Genomic DNA, 18,675 nt, shown 5'->3' with positions numbered 1-18,675 from the left:
CTGCAAGGTACATTTAACAGCTGGAACTCATGTACCTGAATGTCTAACGTAATAAAGAGCAACAAAGAATTTAGGATTAGAAATTCAGACTGACCTAGGCTTTTGGTCCTGGGGGGGGTGGGGGGGGGTGGGGGGGGTGGGTGTTGTGTTTATTTTTATGTAAGAAGCAAAAAATAACAGTTGGACAGAATAATGCTGTTCCAGAGCCACCTTAGCACTGACTGGTATGAAAGTATGCATCGCTGTGTCAGTGGAATGGAATCGGTAAGATACGGGAGCAAACCTAAGTAATACGGCAGCATACAGAAACCACCTGTTATCAAAACTACATTTGTTGGATTCCCATTATGGCAGAAGTACAAAGTGTAAAAAGATATTTACTATACATAACAGGAACGTCACGTGGTTTAGAGACATAAGGCACAATATGTTCTCTGATGGAAAGTCACACTTTTTAAAGAAGTTCTTACTGCAGAGAACCCCTCTAGTACTCAAATCTCTATAAATTATTAAATACTATGAACAGGTTATAAAGGTAAGAGTAAAAGACAAGTCTACCTCTTTGGAATCATAGTTTTACAATTAAGGCCAGAAGGGACCAGTCTATCACCTATAAGGAGACCCCAAACATTAGATGGCCTCCCACAATCCTGATGTAAACTCCCTGTTCTACCTACTTCATCCAATGGGATGAATGAACCATCCTCCCCTTCAAAACGCAAAAAAAATTTAAAATATTTAAATCCCCTAATCGGAAGTGTCTGCCTTTTCCACATAACTCTTTATGAATTTTACCATTTGTATCTAATGGACTTATAAGTGGAATAAATTCTGGGTTTTCACAACACATGTACAGATACCTTCTTAATGTCTATGGATACTTCACTGACTCTTTACTCCTAATCAGAAGCCTAATTTTTAAGCCAACTTCAGTGAACTCAATTATTGGCAATGCAACTTCAGGACTGTTCTGTTCTTGCTCTGCTACAAATCCCAGTATTAACAAGTGAGTAGTGTTGAAATCTAGGGGCTGATTCTCAACTGATGTTAACTCTGGTAAGCTCTGCAAATGAGTGGATCTGTTCCCTCATCTCATTAGTATTTATTTTCTCCAAACACGTGGAGAAAGAGGACTGTGCCTTAGAAAAGCTCGAAAGGATGAGCTGCAGAATAAATACTCTTAATGCCCAGTGAGTAGCTGTGTGCCAAGGGTTAAATGTTTAGCTAAACTGACAGGCAACTACCTCTGCAACAAACCGAACAAACGCATGCCTCAAATCCCAGTAACAGCTTCTAAACAAACTTTGCAATGCCATATGGTGTGCCATGAAGACACGCTGGCACAAGGAAACATACGGTGGAGATTTCAGACCATTTCATAAACTGCTTCAACTATATCTCATCAATAAAGCATCCAATGTGTGTACCCTTCTCGAGTAGTAGTTACACGTTTGTGCAATACACCCCCTTTCGCAGCAACACATCACATTTCTCCTTTGCCATTCTGAACCCAGTGTAGCTCCACCTAAACTCAGAATGCTCTACCCAACCTGCAGAAAGGGGACATGCTCCTGCTGCTACCTTCCACTCCAAAATTGTATCAAACCTTTTGAACAGAAGAAAAGCGTGAATGCATCACGGGAGAGTCTACGCTCTTATGTTCTTGAAAAGATCTGCTCACTTGCCACGATGCATAAATGAAATGGCTTGTACTGCGGTATAGGAAAGTCTGGTCAGTGAGTGGATATTCTGAGTTCCTGGCCCTGGTCAGCTCCTGAAGGATATTTTCACTACTGTCGCTACAGTCCTGTCAAATACAGGTACCAGCAACTTTATCGGCAGGCAGACTTTAAAAAAAAAATAATTTAAAAAAATCCGAAGTCAAACGTGCTTGCAGGAATGGAATATATGCTTAATACTCTTAATGGAATATACTGGGTGAGAAGTATTAATTAATAATTTACTTTCATTATCTCTTTGCCCTCCTTGAGCAATTTGACAGATAAACTTTGTAAGTAAAATGTATTTTTTAAATCTCAAATGATGTAAAATGTATCTCAGAAGGCTAAAATCAACCTCTTAATTACAGAGGTGGGTTATTTAAGCTACATATGCCATCTTGCCATAACATGGAAGACTTTAATTAGTTAAAGGAGAAGGGGTGGGGAGAGGCGGATAGGAAGGTGAATTGAGGCCAGTGACAGCAGCAAGTTAACGTCTAAAAGTGTATGTCCTAGAAAAAAAGGTGCTACCATTGCTACTGTGAGTGCAGTACCACCAGTGGTAACCGTGCTGGAAGAACTGAAGTACCCACGACCCACAGGTCTGTTCTGAACCACAGTGACACTGGATGACATCTAGACAAGTATTTCAGTACAAAGAAGCTAAAAAGTAACTTGAGGATTAAGTAAGAGCCTAAGGAAGTTCCTAACTTCTTCTGCAAAGCTGCCGGTGTTAAGAACCTGCTAATTTTTCTAAATTTCACAAAGAGTCTCTCTGCATACCAAAAAACTCCAGGAAGTTGTCTAATTGGTAACTACAACAGGAGAACAACAGTATGGAAAAATATGGTCAAGAAACTTCGGGGCAAAAAGGGAGCACAGGCTCTGCACTATGCAAGACTGGTCCACAGGCAACGTTTCTCACAGAAACACAGAATAAAAAGGCACGTAACACCCTATGACAGATGCTTTTTGAGAATCTAGCAAGATACTAGAGAAAGATTAGCATGTTATTGTAGGTCACCGCCAGATACCCTCTCCTGCCGTGAATGGCAAGCTATTCCATATATTAATGGTCCATATATTAATTCCATATATAATAATAGTCCAGCCAACTATCCAGCTGCCGGCTATTTTGAGATTTCCTAAGAAAAAGGTACGTTAGACTGTATCACTACACCACGCTAACTGCAAGGGGAGACAGCAGACAGCTTGAGGACACTACTGTTGTAAACTTGGCGACAACTGCTGCTAAGGCTTCCAAACTGAGACACCACGAAGGAGAACCTGGAGCGGCACAGAAGAACCAGCGACATTCCCTGCTTCAGGAACCGGAGGGCAACAGTGCAGTCGGCACCCTCCGCCTTTGGGCAGGGTGAGTAATTCCACGGAGTCCTGGACCATGGCTAACCTTCCTCAAAAATACAACTCTGAAACAAACCAAGAGGAGCTACACCAAAACCCTGGGCAGTCTGTAATCACGCTGTCACATCACCGCATGTCCTTTCTGTTTCTAAAACTCACCGAGAAGCAATACATGCATGAGTGGGGCAGGGGTGGGGTGGGGGTGGCATAAAAGAAAGAGAAGCAGCTTTGCATAGAAAACGGAACCCGGTTTCAATCCCTGCTGTTGTAAGTTACCATTAGGAGCAGGCCATTATTTAAGTTTACAAAGTAGCTGTGTTCCAAGTGTCACTAATAACACTGGTATTAAAGAGAATTAGGGGGCGGAAGAACTTCTGTTTTCAATCACAGAGAAGACAGAAATCCTTTTAATTATGACCATGCCAATCCACATCTTTCTAAAGCAGCTAATTACATGTCAGGAGGACACCCAGCCATTCAAAAAGAACTGCCACCACTTTTACTGCCATACTCTCATGCATTTATCCTACCCATCCCAATTACCCTGGCTGCAGTTAGAAAGGCTTTAGCCAAAGCGTGCTGGATGTTTTGATCAGCAGAATACACCCGCATCCATTTAACAGCGGAGAGAAGAGAGCGAATAAATGGCAGAGAGCGCCTTCTGCCAAGCCATCTGAGCGAAAGATGCACTGTACATACAGAAACATCAAAGGCCCATCACGCAGTTCACTCCAGTTCAGTGGATTTAGTTCACTCGTGCTTAAGCTGTTGGCCAGAGCACTCCACAGCTTACTGGAAGGAATGGGGAAGAGCACAACATTGCAGCGGTCAAACCAGTTAGTCGTCTTGATCAGCCCGATTAAGAGGGGCATTTGAAATACGTTTTGCGAATTTTAACCCCACACCCAACACGGCAAATCCCTTCCTATCTCCGAGACATAAGCTGTCAATATTATCACCTGGATACTACACTGATAAGCCACTGCAGGCATCACAGAGCACATCATGGTATCTTGAAAGAGGAAAATGTATTTGTTTACTTCTTCCAGCAAGCTTAAACTCAAGTATGATATGAATTTTCATAAAGAGGGCGCGACAAAAGAACCTTAAGAAAAGCAGAGCGCTGTTTGTATTGATTATTGTAATTGTGCCGATATCATCTTAGCTAGCACATTGCCTATGTTCAATGGGCACCGACGTGAAGCCAGGCACGAACAAACAGTTCTGGGCTATTTTTAAGTCACAAAACCTAAGGCCAAGGTTAATGATGAACAACTCTCTAGATGATTGCGTTTTCCTCCCCACATCTCTGTTACACTGCTGCCACTGAAATGACTTCCATCCGTAGTCGTTGGACAAAACCCAACATCCAAATGGCGTCACCTTACTGATAGTCCTCAAAACGACCAAGTTCGCTTTTCCAGTTCGAACACATTTCTCACAAAAGAGAAGAATCATTTTCTGTGTATTTTATATTCAAATCTATAGCTGCCATCTCTAGACTGCCTCTTTCTTTCATTAATGTGCAACATCTTTAGTCGGAGGGTTTAAACCCCGTAAATTAGACAACAGTAACAGACGCTGAAACGGAGGTTTAGGGCTATACGTCTCAACTTGCCAAATGCCTGTTGGCCAATAACTGATTCAATATCCTGAGTAAACACCCCAGCTGCAAAAAAGCCCAAGGGGGAATGCTTGATTCTGAAATGTCTCTGCAACTCTTCTTGGGAACCGCAAGGTACTTTTTGGTCAGGCCCCCAGCCTGCCCTTCCAAGAAATCACAGTGAAAATGCCCGACTCCGCAACATTCCATTAAATTAGCTGGGATCACGACACAACCCTGACTACTGCTACTAACACACACACAAAATCCTCAGCTGTCTAGTGAACACGTTAGGTCACTGACACGTAACACAGTCTTCAAGACCAATCCTGCCAACAAAGATTCCTGCCAAATGATAAAAGCTACACCAAACTCAAGATTATTGCCTACAAGCTTAAGACTTTGATCAAAATAATATTATCAAGTTAAATAACTTCAAAGAGTGCAAGAGCTACTTGGGTGGGAAGCCTTGTCTAAAATAAGAGCAAAGTTTATTTTGACAAAAAATCCCTAGAATTTGCTGGTAATTATCCAACGAACTGGAAAGAAGCTGATGAATGCTGGGGAACAAGGGCTGTACAACGATGTAGCTGGGGTCGGAGGAGCAACACAAACCATCTGCCAAGATAATTATTAACTAAAATGAACAGAATTCCAGGGGTAAAGGAAGGGGGGGGGAAAATCTTTTCCTACTAAACATTCACAGCTCTCAGTACTATGGGCAACATCTCACAGAATCTTAGTAATGGGCAGAGCGAGGTGTGAATCCAGCTTTGCATTCCAGTTAAGATTACACACAGGGAAACAACATCCTGCATCAAGTGCTTTAGGGGCAGCGATGTTGAGTTTTGGTAACTCTTACACGAACTCTGCTGGTATTATCTACATGAAAAATAACACCTGTTCCCTTATGAAACCCTGTGACAACTACCACACGTCTTGGTGACTCAACTACTCCAGGGGATGCCCAGCACAATGCTTTCACTACTTTGCAAGCAGCATCTCACTGTGAAGAGAAATTTTTATACCGCACAGGGGAACTCAAAATCTTGCTGAGCTCATCTCCATGTTCTTATGCTCCTTCAAGGCAGAAATCAACACTTGGGAGTCTAAGTGACCCCACACCAGTCTGTATCAGCCAACACCATCGCAATTCCTCTTCAAAGTAACATCCAAACCAGACCTCGAGTTTGCCCAGCGAAGTATGTTTTTTTTTCTAGCAGTGGGCAACAGGAAACATTTAAGGAAAGAAAAGGAGGCTCCAAGTGAGTATAATGTGATTCTTCCAAGTCATACCCCTTCAGCTTCTGATCATCACCGATTAATGATGTACTGAACCAAAAATTTCTACCTTATAACTACGGTTTTTCCTGTTCACACGTTCAGCTATGTGAAAGTTTTCACCTGCACTCACAGCAGCAAGACAACTATAAACCCTCACACACAAAGGCAAAAACCGATCTACAGCACAAACATTACGAAAACATGGAAAAGTTAACCAGTCTGATGTTAGGCAATGAGCTAAACAGAATAATTCAAATATCCCTGAAGAATTGTGTAAACAGAGCAAATAATTAATGAAACTTATTACTTATGGCTTGATTGGAGCCTGGAGCCAGACCCTGCAAATAAAGCTCCCCTCTATTAGCAGAACAGGAAAGGTAACTTTTTATGAAGAGCAGAACAGAAAAAAAAACCCAAAACCCAAACAAACAACCAGCAACAGATTAAAGAGAATTTCTTTAAACAAGTCAACAGGAAGATCAGAACTAGGAAACACTTTGACCTGAGCAGGTTTGTATAGTCATAGAATGATTTAGGTCAGAAAGGGCCTCAGAAGGCCTCTAACCCAACCTTGTTGAGTCGAGTTTTGAATATCCCCAAGGATGGGATTTCCACTGCCTCGCTGGGTCACTGCTCTATCACTCGGAGTAAGAAAATACTTCTCTCTATATTCATCTGGGATTTTCCTTAATGCAGCTTTAGCCCACTGCCCCTCACCTTTTTGCTATGGACCTCTGAGAAGAACCTGGCTCAGTCTCCTCTAACCACTCCCCCCCTCCCCAAGGCAGCTGAAAAACATAATACAGGGTGCCCCGCAAGCCAGCCTGAGCAAACCCAGCTCTCGCAATCTCCCACCACATGACATGTGCTCCAGCCCTCTCATCTCAGCAGCCCTATGATGGACTCATCCCTGCCCTGCCCGGCACTCAGTACTCCAGACACAGTCCCACAAGTGATAAATGGAGGGGACCGACCACTTCCCTTGACCTCCTGAAGGTTCTTCTTAATGGGATTCCTTAATTACTGCAAGGGTGCCCTGCTGACTCACAACCAACTTGGTCACATCCAACAGACGAGTAATGGGATTACACTATTAATGCGTATGGTTATTATAGAGCATTTAGAACATGTCTTTGTGATGCCAGGGCATCAACATCTAGAACATGTCTGATCACCGCTATGTTGACTTATTTTTATCAACTCAATGCTTTTGCAAACGTCTGGGACCTCATACTTCAGGGAAAAGGTGGGGGAATTAAAACAAACAAACAAACAAACAAAAACCCCCCAAAACATCCCCAAAAAAGAAGTGGAGGTAGAAACTGTTGTTTTAAGAAGACTGTAAGAGACAACAACTCAAGTATAAGGACTTTATGAGCGACACAGTAACAGCCAGAACTCACTCTACAATAAAAGCAATCTGTGCTCACCGCAGAAAAGGAGCATCTTAAATAATTTCTTTTCTATTCACAGAAAAAGGTAGATCCAGTCTAACACCAGATCGACTTCAAGGGAACCCACATGAGAACAAATTGCAGTAATTCCAATTGGCTACAACAAATTGCAACTGAATTGCAATGCTACAAGAATGAGGCTTAATTTTCAAGAAAATCCAGAGACAGAAAGACAAAGACGACTACCGTATTGTGGAAAACCCCCTAGAACAAAGGCTAAATTCCAGAACGCGCTCTCTGATTCTTTCACTTACTGCAGATTATGTATGCTTCTCCCGACAACCATCACATCAGCATCTGTCCCATTTTAGCCAATTTGTGCCAAACCAAAGAGTTACTAGCCAACTGCAAATTGTTAATTTTGACCTTTCAGAATAAAGGAAGCAGCCATGAGCACCAAGTCTTACTTTTGCCTCGTACCTCTCAATGGTCAAAGAAAAGCCAAAATAGACAGCGGCAACCCAAACTCTGACACCACGGAACCGGAACCAAGTGTCTGATTCCCCAGTAAAGTAATTCGTTTTTTTTTCTCTAGTGAGAAGATGATGTGGGAAAACAGAAAACTGGCATTTACCAGGAAGCTACAGACAAGGAGGATCTGCCAACCTCCAGTCGATCAGAAGGGGTCTAACAGTTTAACCTTCAGAGAGAATACCATGATGAGACCAGCAGCTACCTGGCAGCGACAAATAGAATTAAGACCAGATTATTCTACATTAGATGTTACAGACATACAATTTTAGGGGTGTTACTTCGATCCTGCACCACGTGAACTGCAATCAGGATACAGAAGTTCCAGCACTATTTTTATTTTTCTCTATTGCTTTAAAAGGTAATGCTCAAAACAGTGACTTTTTTTTTTAAGATGGCATAGCAAGCAATATTTCTTTTCAAATTGCAGCTGTCCAACAGTTTGAGTCTGTTCTTTTTAAAATGAAAGAGCCAGAACAAATGGTGGTGGCAAGCCCAATGTAAAGAGGTCATCGATTATTAAAATCTCCTTACTATAAATCGTGGATGTTGCTTGTCAGCTTGGGGTGTGACTGTGGAATGAATAAGTAGGTAAAGTTCCACTAAGGCTACAGTTTGCTCGATCATTCTCCTATGCAAAAACTGAAATAAAAGCTCTACCCATCCTTTCACTCCGTAGTACCAAAACATTCATACACACATTAAGAAAAAAGCTGCAACGGTGCAATGGTCACTGATCCAATTCCTTTCTTTCCTGAGTTTGCCCTGATGCTACTTATGAATTTGCCTACTCAAGAAATGCAATAAAACAGAAAAAAAAAAGACGGCTTCATTCTGCTCCAGTGATCTATATCTAAGGAAAGCACATAAATTTTCCAATGAAATCCATAAGTGAAAGACGAGGCCAAGCCCTACCTATATATCTTCAAAGTTACAGAGACAAAGAGATACCAGCTCTGTGCCCCCTGAAAGCACAAAATCTCCCCCACACTTACCTAAGCAACTTTCACAAGATTAACAGATGGAAACACCATCTAGTTAGCCTGTGCCTTGAAGGGTTCAGGCTGGCTAAAAGAGGAGCCACATTTTAGGAGTTCACAATGCTACCCGGTAGGTTAAGCATGAGGAAGGGATGAGAACAAGAGAAGAAATCACAACTTCCCTTCACTTCCTCCACCTTAAAAGCGGAGGGCAGAAAAGGGAAACCCATCCTTCAGACTAAGCCATTTTCCTCTTTTTAAGCTATTCCCACATCAACTGGCAAAATAAAAATGGAATGTTGAGGAAACGCTATGCAGATTTTTATATATCCGTATACAAAAATTTACATAGGTTTTTAATTTTTGTTTTTAATGTAACACAGTCTTGCCTGTCTTTAACACTTCCCGTGCCGTTTCCATCAAAATGTTTCCTCTTACTGGCAGCAACATATCGTTTTATCAAGATGCCAGGAGATCATTTCCGCACGATACTAGCAGATGTAATTTTCTTAGATGCACACACAGTTCATCATTTAGATACTAGATGACAAGGTGATCGCAGGGTGACTCTGCAATGCAAGTTTGCTGTTTGGTATTTTGAATTCTCAAATGATAAAAAAAAGACTTATCAAATATAAATATCTTTAAGAAAAAAGTAACAAAAGTGCTACATATGATCAAGGAAAACAATTCCATTAGTTTCTGCTACTTAAAGTAGGTTTGCTTTACAAATATTACCACATCCATTATCAGTATGGCTTCCAATTATTAATTAAATTGCTCGTAGCAGTATAGCTTTCTCACATCTTAACAAGGACAGAGTAAAGAGAACACAAAATATTCACACCCCATTTCTCAGGTAAGAGATCCTCCTGCCTTTCAACAAACAAAAAAAGTTTAGGAGACTATGCTATGATGGTTATCTAGCAAAGGTCAGATGCAAAAGTTCTCCAATAACCTTTTAGGCTAGTTGGGACACAGGCATTAGTTACACAGATGTGTAAAAATCCACTCACCCATTTTATGACCTTAATAACCTTCCTGGAAATCATTGCTTTTGAAAGTGGCAAAGTGGGGAGGGGAGTTGTGTGGGGACAGAGAAGGCGAGAGGAAGAATAAAAGGTGGTATTGTTAATGACAGATCAATCGAGTCTAGACCTCTTCTGAGCAGGCACTGCTAGCCATGCCAAATAACGAATAGTGGTTTTGAGAAGTGGACTGTTGTCCATTAGACATTCAGCTCATTTTTCATATGATCCAGGGCTTGGCTTCAATCATGGTCCCAGAGGCAGAAGGCAGTACTTATCCACTAAGCCACGCAGCTCGTGAGAGTAGAGGATGTCTGTGTTGAATATATGAACATCAACCGAAATATGTGACTGTGTTTCCAATGGACATTCTCAGCACAGCACCCAAAGGTAGATCAAGTCACTGTATGACCAGTGAGGCACGGCTTATTGCAGCTGGAAATCATTTATTCCCATGCTGAAGTGGGGTTTCTAGTGTTCTTTTTACTCTCTGTTGATACTCCCGATCTGGTGTCCATCGACCCTGTGCCACTACCTCAGCTTGCATCCTTTCAGTCTCAGAGAAGGAAAAGCGTACAGACTATTTTTTTTTTTTTTTTAACACAATCTCTAAGGGTATCCCAAGATTTTAAGTGTAGCCTAAGACTTGTAATTGAGGGCTGTCTAAAATACCTGGAAGCACTTTGAATGCTAAGACAGAGCAGCAAGATTTTTCTAGCCACTGGGGCTGGGAGAGGGAGGTTGGTTGGTTGATTGATTATTTATTGGGAATTAATACTGAGAGAGTATATGCAAAGGCTGAGGGCACCATGCCATCTTCACAGAACAAGACCCTAACAGCTAACTGACGTACAAGAAACTGCAAAGTTATACTGTAAGAACACATATTAAGGACTGAGGAAAGTCTGCTAAGGTGCTACGTCTAAAACTAAGTTACTTCTTGCTTTGACCCTCCCCTTTCTTTGTATCAGTCGTCGTCTAGAGCCTCTGTCTTGATCTCGTTGGCTCCTTGCCGGGCCAATGCCAAGATGGTGTGGTTTACCGCTGCCATTTCCACGGCTAATGAAATGGGGTCTTGATGGTCACTATGGCTAGTGCTGTCATCCTGCGCATGTGGAAAGGAGAAGAGAGATGCATTGTTACTCCATAAGCAGAAAACCAGCAGATAAAACTAGTGTGTAAAGTAATGGGACTAGGGGCAGTGAACCGCACATTCATTACAAGGGTACAAAGCCAAAGGAATTTACAGACTTGATTTAGGGCTGATTTCCCTCACTGTGCAGACAAAGGTAAGCAAGGCAAGGAGCGGTGGACCCAATTTTTGAGAGAAAAAAATTGAGGGGGGTTGCGGTATTTAAGGAAAATGCTAAAATACAAATATCAAATTGATATACAAGGTACGTCATGAAATCAACCTAATACAGGAATCATTACACACTGCACAAATTCATGCTACGCTTACATTTTGAATACACAGTTCTGGTCATCCCATTTCAAGAGGACACAACAGAACTAGGAAAGGTAGAGAGAACGACAGCCCAGGAGAAGAGCAGCATGGGGTGGCTTCCTTACAAGGGGTGGCTAAACAGGCTCAGGTTCTTCAGTTTGGAAAAGAAATGGCTGATGGTTGATATGGTAAATGTTTATTACAAATAATTAGTAAAGAGGGAACAACTGTTTGTGGCTTCTCATGATCTAATAAGCAAGGGCACTCACTGCTAATATTTTCCAAAGCAGCGATGGGAAGCACTGCTTCATTTATCACAGCTCAGCTGTAGGATTCACTCATTTTCAGATGAGACAAAAGTAAAAATGGCTTTCAAAGGCAGGGGTTAGCCAAGCTTAGGGAAAAATAAGTAATAGGAAGTACCAAAACTGGAAGCGGGTACACTGTCTGGCTCAGGAAGCCTCTCAAAATTACTGATTCCTAGAAGCTGGAAGCTACTGTAATAAAATCCTTCGATATACCCTTCAAAAGTACTTTTTCTTTAAATACTACAATCGAGCTCACTCAGAAATAGGATAAAAACCTAGACTAACCCTTGGTCTGAGCCAGTATCATGTGAAGACACTGAATTTACACACATATAGGAAAAAAGATGCCGAAAAACTTCCAGACTGCTAAGAAAAACAGTGCCATGTTTTTGGGGGACTGGAACACTATCATTCAAATACGCAGGTGTGATACTGCCAGGTTCTCCAGTCCACTGCATTATGCACCAGGTATTTCTATCTCCCAAAGAGCAAAGTCTCTCAGCTGTAAGAGAACCACGATGTTGACAGCTGTGATGGTCCACAAGCAAAACTAACACAGAGAAACTTTGCTGCTACAGGACTGCAGCAAACATTTTAAAACCAGCAAACAAGTGCTTCTACAGGTGCATCAAATGGCCATACAACAGCAGACCTACAGGTCTGACAATTCTAACATACGTTTTATAGTGAGTGGTGCATGTTTCCCAGGCTACATCAGAAAGAGGGCCTGGTTTTCAACAATAAGAAAGAGAACCAGCAATATCCAAACTCTAATTCTAGATGTCAAATGAATTCTTCTGGGACTCTGGGCAAAATCATAGTGTTTTCCCCTCTTTAAAAAGGGGTACTAATAATTTACCACCCCATGATCTCGCAATTTTTTCTGTTTATTGGGGTTTACAGAAAGGAAACGATAAACATTTATCAGTCTTCCAACAGCCTTTCAGTGATGAACACGTGAAATTTAAAATGGCTATTATGCATTTTTAAATTAAGATGAGAGGTAGCAAATGTTGAGGGGGACAGAAAAGCCAGGATTTGGTAGAATCCTGAGGTTATTTAAAGGAATGCATTCATTTACAACACGTCAGACAAATACTGTGATGTGCACACGCTCTAAGGGCCTCTCAGTAATCTTTACCATGGTAAGAAACACAAATTCCTGACTTCATGAGTTTTAGGCACTTCATTAGTATTTGGATGAACTGTGTGTTTTAAAGTTTACTAGAGTTTAAGTGTCGCTGTGGAAAACAGAATTTATGGTTCTAACAGCTAAGGGATGTTAAATGGTCATCAGGGTACCCTGCCACTTAATCTGCTTCACTGCTAATGCCTAATTACACTGTATAGAGCAGCCCAGCTAGATTACTGAGAAATGCCATTTTTCAGGACTCCAAACAAAGATCTCTAAATGGTAATAACCAATTTATTTCTCTTTTCAAAGTATTTTGGATAACACAGAAAAACCCCATAGTTTGGGAGTCTAAGTAACACTTCATCTCAGTATTCAGGTCCTGTATCTGACTGAGAAGGAATTATTTGTGCTCGGCAGCAGTTTCAAAATATTTTGTAACAGTCACAGAGCAGCCTCACATCAAGTAGAGCTAGCAAAGTTGGTTCCACCAAATCTGCTGGTGATGATCTATAAAAACGGCCTTAATACCCATCAGAAGCAGAGCGGCTGGGCATGCCTCTGCCAGCTATCTGTCATACTGGGCCACAGCCAAGTATGCTGGGGACTCACTCCAGGCCACTCAGTTGTTATTACACTCCAGCAGCAGCCTTTCCAGAGGGACACCTACCTACTTCTCCCAAATGAGTCAATTAAAAGCGGTCTGCCCACCCCAGCTGTTGGGTGCAGCACAGAACACAGCTCCTATCAAATAACTGTTCAAGTCCACTGGTGCCAAAGCACACACAGCCCTGGGGGGTTTGGCCAACACTGACATCTGAAGGAAAATTGGGAAGGGGATGCAATACCTGTCAGGAAGGTGTGTGAAGGAAGGGTCACCAACTTTAGGGTAGGTGAGGGCTCAGAGTGCGGGAAGGGGTATTCTTTTGCTAGAGAATTTAAAAAAGAAGTTGCTGTCAAGGGTTAAAAATAACCAAGAAAAATAGAGAATAGGCAAGAGTTAAAATGCAAAAAGAAAAAAAAAAAAGACAGATAATATGTAAACAATCCAAATAGTGGCACATCGTTGCAGAACAATATGGAACAGGTACAGGGCCAAATAAGTGTCAAACTTTATTTACCAAATCCTTTCCCCCCACCCTTCACCCTTTGTCTGTCAGTGTCTTAGGGACCAATCCTGAGACGCTCCTGAAAGGTACTCCCACAGCAAAGAGAGGGAGCTCAGCACCTTATTGGAGGGTGCTCAGTATCTTGCTGGGCAAGGTTGACAAAAGGAATTATAAAGTGCACTGGGCAGGGGCTTACTGCTGTACTTGTCTGGATGCCAGACAAGCAACTCACAGTAGCTGCAGCACAGGCTGTAACAGAGACATTTCTTACAGAAAGAAATAATAGGTGCAAGAGGAACACACATGCCTAGTTTTGCAGGGAAGCATGTTGGTGCCTGACATATAGGAGCAACTGTTAAAAGACCTGTACATCCTTTCTTAAGGGTGGGTAACTAAGATGGAGCCAGGGGTAAGGAGAGTGTAAGTTATGCATGGTGCACTGGGTGAGTTAACACTCTCCTAACATTTTTCATACATTGCGTGTGGCGTGAATGGTGTAACTTGCTTGTTTGGAGCAGATCCTCCTGTCTTCTTCTACCTTCTCTGCTTCTCTGCCTCCCTCTGAACATCTTCCCTCCTCCTCCCCATTGCGTACTTGCCAAGTGTCCTGTTGTATAACAATAAATCCATGTGGGTGAATACTGGTTGCTCAACACATTCAAACAGGGGAGCTGTGCTCTTCTGCTTTCCCCATTTTACAATTACATAAAAGCAACACAAAAACAAGAGACATCTGATTTGCAAGAGGCCTCTTCACGTGTCGCGTGAACTCTCCCTTTTGGGCCACGCAGCTCAGCCACGGTGCTTACCTGCTCCGAGTAGTCATTGCCATCAACGTCGTCGCTGTTGGAATGACCTCCCGGACTCTGTACATCTATTCCATGGCTCTCCAGGATTGCTGCTTCTTCGAAAAAAGCAAATGGATCCCTAATTTATCTGATGCATTAAAGTAATTAAAAGTAACTACTTTGTTTTCAAGAAGTTAGAATAACTGGAAGAACAGTTAGTTCTTAGCCTCTTCCTCTTCACTCTCCAGTATTTGGGAAGGTAGCACATGTACAGATACTGGTTTGCCTGAAATCCTTCCCTGCCAACTAACAGACTTGTTTGCGAGTAAGAATCCTTGTTTTCCAGCCAGTCCTATTAGAAATTAGCTTAATTTCTAATGCACTGGAGTGGCAAAGGCATTCCCTGTAGATCTTCCCACATACTTTGGACTGGCAGGACTTGAGGGGGGCAGGGAGTGTCTGAAAATAGATGGAGAAATTTTTTAAAGCACTTAAGGGATTTAAAAACACACGTATCTTCATCTTCCAGTAGGATCCATGCATCTAAAGCTCCCTTTTAGTTCTTTTAAATCTCTTTCCAGCCCTCCTCCCCAGACAATACAGATACAGCTATGGCTCCACCCACCTTGGACAGACTCTGCTTTGTTCCCCCCACCCCTTCAGCAGACAGATTTCCTTGTTAGAATTTACAATAGGTTAAATTTCAGTAACACGTTAAATGATGTAAAAAGAAATCTTTCTTATTCACAAAAAAAACCAAAAACAAACCAACAAAAACAAAAAACCAAAACCAAAAAAACCCCCACAAGAGCAGCAGATAGCACAACAGCATAACATTTGACCTTTGCAAAAATCCTGGCAATAGGCAGGTATGAACCTCTGTTGGTCTAAATATCGCAAATATAATTCTGCATAGTGCCTAAGTAAGTGCATGAAACTTCACATGCACTGCAGAAGTTCGTTCAACCCTGGCCACTAATGCAAGTTTACTCTCATTAGAATGTCTTACATTGCTTATTTGCATTAGCAGGTCTGCTCCTTACAAGTTCAGAGTTACTTCTAATTTCCTTATAATCAGCTACTCACGCAAAGAACCTGCAGGGCTAACTCTGAAATGACTTTTGTTTCATCCTGAGCATCAAGAAGAGTTACTACTTTGTTCCAGCCACTTGTCACTGCACAATCCCTTGGAAAGCAATAAGGAGCACAGGTGTAACCAGAATAAGCAGAACCTTGGGTCCGCGTGGCTGTATCTGAGATGTAAAACACCTGATTTGGACTCTTTAGATCCCTGTGGGGTCTCAGGGATGGCAGTAAGAAAGACACCCCCAGGTTCTGGCTGAACGAAGAAGCACGTTTCAGTGGAACACAGGCACGGGGAAACTTACAACCAGATAAAAGCTCTTCACAACAGTCACTTTTCATTTAAACAGCACACTAAGGGTGCGAACTTGCCATCGTCTCAATTTCCCTTATTGCCAATGCAGATATTTTGAAGTTTTATTTCAGATTTTATTTTGGATACCCAAAGGAGCCTGAGCATAGGGAAATATAATGCTCCTTCTGCCAAAAAAATTCTCACTTCGGTTTTTAAAGCTGATCTTCCAGTAAAACTTTGTAAGCACATCATTTTTTCCTGCATCGATAATGGAATTCTACAAATTAAATTCCTACCCGTATTTTAGAAAAAATCTGGAACAGCAGGAGACTAATTTTATTAATTCCTCCACATTTCTGCTAAGAATGTCAGAACCTCCAGTATTTTCATTAATATGAACTTACATCATTTCCATCTCTCCTGAGCAAGTCTACATACTAAACCTTGAGAACAGGCTCTCTGATACATTACCGATATTGGCTCTTCTCTTGATTTCCTTTCTTCTGTTGGCAAACCAATTGTACACTTTAAGGGAGGTAACTCGCTCCAAATCCGATAACTTTTTTCCTATGAAAGTACCGGGGGGGGAGTGGGGGGGACAACATAAAAAAAAATAATACAGCATTGTTACTCACTGGGTTTCCAGAGGTAGGCAAGAGACACTTATATGCGATAAACCCCTGAAATACAGGCAGCACTGAAAAGTTATAACCGAGAAGAAAGGGAATTTTACATGAATCAAAGTACTGTGCCCAGCTGCCATGGTTAATAAATGCCAAATATCTCTCTAAAAACAATGTAGCCTTTCTTCTGTTTTTTGGGTTTTTTTGTGGTTTTTTTTTTTTTAATCTGAAACACAGGAATTTCTTTGCAGCTTCAGTCAACTAAATCCAGAGCCGTGGGAGAAGAGAGGGCTGCTTTTCTAGTTAAAGCACAAAACTGAGATTCAAAAAACTCAAATTCAATTCACAGCCCTGCCACAAATCTCATCCCCTTGGGCTAGTTCTCTTACTCTGTGCCGTGAGGATACAGTTCAATGACGTGTTTTCTTCAGCAGCAAAATGAATGAAGAAATTTTATGTCATCTCCTCTAATCTGCTTTCCTTTTCCAGCTGCTATCATGCCCCCTCCCTAGCACTAATTGCACCCTCCTGCTTGTGCCAGGACACTTGTGATCTTCTGGGAGAATGGGGTGGATGTTGGAAACCAGATCACTGCAGTTTTACACTTAAACCAGCAAAACAAAATCCCAACAACCGCCCGCCTGCTAAAGGAAACAATGCCTTTTTCTGATCACCAGCATAAAAGAGGGAAGACTGGAGGGATTCAGCATTGCAAGGACTTCACAGAAACCTCTTCAGTTGGCCTTGACCCTACACAAAATACTCTGTGTAGCTGCATCCTGAGTCCTCTGCAGCCTGCATGGGGATGAGAACTCCCCTGATTCAGGAAGTTTATTTATTCAGCATACAAAACATTAATGTAATTGCAGCAATCTGCAAACTTAAGTAAGGAGAGATGAGAGAAGTGAAAGAAAGAAAAATCTGGAAATAGCTAGCTATGCTGATTCCTAATGCTTTGCATCAGTACCACTCAGAACATTTTACCAATTCTGAGCACAGTGTTCAAGGAGTTGGTTCAAGTTGCTCAACCAACCAGCAGCACAGCCTGGAATAAAATCCTAATAAAATCTCTTCAGTGCTCTACCCAATAGATCACTCTGCTTCCACAACGAAAATACAAGAGGAAACACACATAAGTTGCAGCAAGGGAAATTTTGACTAGGTATTAGGGAAACTTATTTTGCCGTAAGAGTGCTCAATGTTGTGGAATAGGGGCCCAAAGATGGGAAACCCTCTGGGTTTGGAAATATTAAAAACTGAACAAGGTGAAGACTTGAGCAATCTAAACTAAGCTGGTCCTGCCTGACCAGATGATCTCCAGAGGTCACTTCCAGCCCGAACTGTTCTGTGACTCTGGGCTATCCTGTGACTCTCCCAGTGTTCAGTAGTAATGCCTTAGATATCTTTTGCATTATTTTTCATTCTGGCTACATTAAAAAAAAAAAATCAAAATATATCTAGAATCTGAATATACAAGTTCCGAAAGCTATGTAAATGTTTGGTTAGAAAATTAAGCAAAGGCAGGTGCATCCGCTAATATTACACTGAATATTCATGTTCCTCTCCCAAGCACAACTTCTCCAGGAACAGGGCAAATGCAACTTGTTGACCCAAACACAAGGTCCTCCATTAGTACAAAGATTCTAATACAAGACTCCTGTCCAGAAGCTGTAAAGAAAATTGAGAGATGGGAAAGCTGTGCTCCTTACTCCTCCAAAGACCTGCTGCATGATCTCCAGCAGGTCTTAGTCTGTGAACCCAAGATTTCCAATCTGTAAAAAGGAACCAGTGCAAAACCACTTTCATGGAGAGTAATGAAATTTTCAGATCACTATCGAGTGCTTGTATAAATACTTTAAAATAACTAAATGTAAAGAATGAAAACCTTTCAGACACGTTTATTTTCTTAGGAATGCCATTTACAAAGCTGTATAAATGAAATATTCAGATGCACAACTTGTACTTTGTATCTCAAGTGGTGGGA

General features: G+C 41.7%; 1 protein-coding gene across 26 annotated transcripts in view; it reads right to left on the bottom strand.

The window, feature by feature from the left end:
* Positions 1-143: 143 nt before the first annotated feature.
* HMBOX1 (homeobox containing 1) overlaps positions 144-18,675 on the bottom strand; it is a 119,852-nt gene continuing 101,320 nt past the window's right edge. For 6 of the 26 annotated variants that reach the window (XM_055809759.1, XM_055809758.1, XM_055809751.1 and 3 more), the window contains 5 exons: positions 18,401-18,463; positions 16,540-16,635; positions 14,712-14,806; positions 14,378-14,509; positions 144-11,011 (listed from right to left, as the gene is read on the bottom strand). In XM_055809759.1, coding sequence (XP_055665734.1) covers positions 10,874-11,011; positions 14,378-14,509; positions 14,712-14,806; positions 16,540-16,635; positions 18,401-18,463 — 524 coding nt within the window. In that variant the 3' untranslated portion in view covers positions 144-10,873. Of the gene's footprint in view, positions 11,012-13,641; positions 13,723-14,377; positions 14,510-14,711; positions 14,807-16,539; positions 16,636-18,400; positions 18,464-18,675 lie in introns of all 26 variants that reach the window. The other 20 variants (XM_055809767.1, XM_055809774.1, XM_055809763.1 and 17 more) reach the window with 20 other exon arrangements.

The sequence above is a fragment of the Falco peregrinus genome, chromosome 7 (genome assembly GCF_023634155.1).
Source record: "Falco peregrinus isolate bFalPer1 chromosome 7, bFalPer1.pri, whole genome shotgun sequence".
Classification (NCBI taxonomy): Eukaryota; Metazoa; Chordata; class Aves; order Falconiformes; family Falconidae; genus Falco; species Falco peregrinus.
This window is presented reverse-complemented; position numbering and strand designations above follow the sequence as displayed.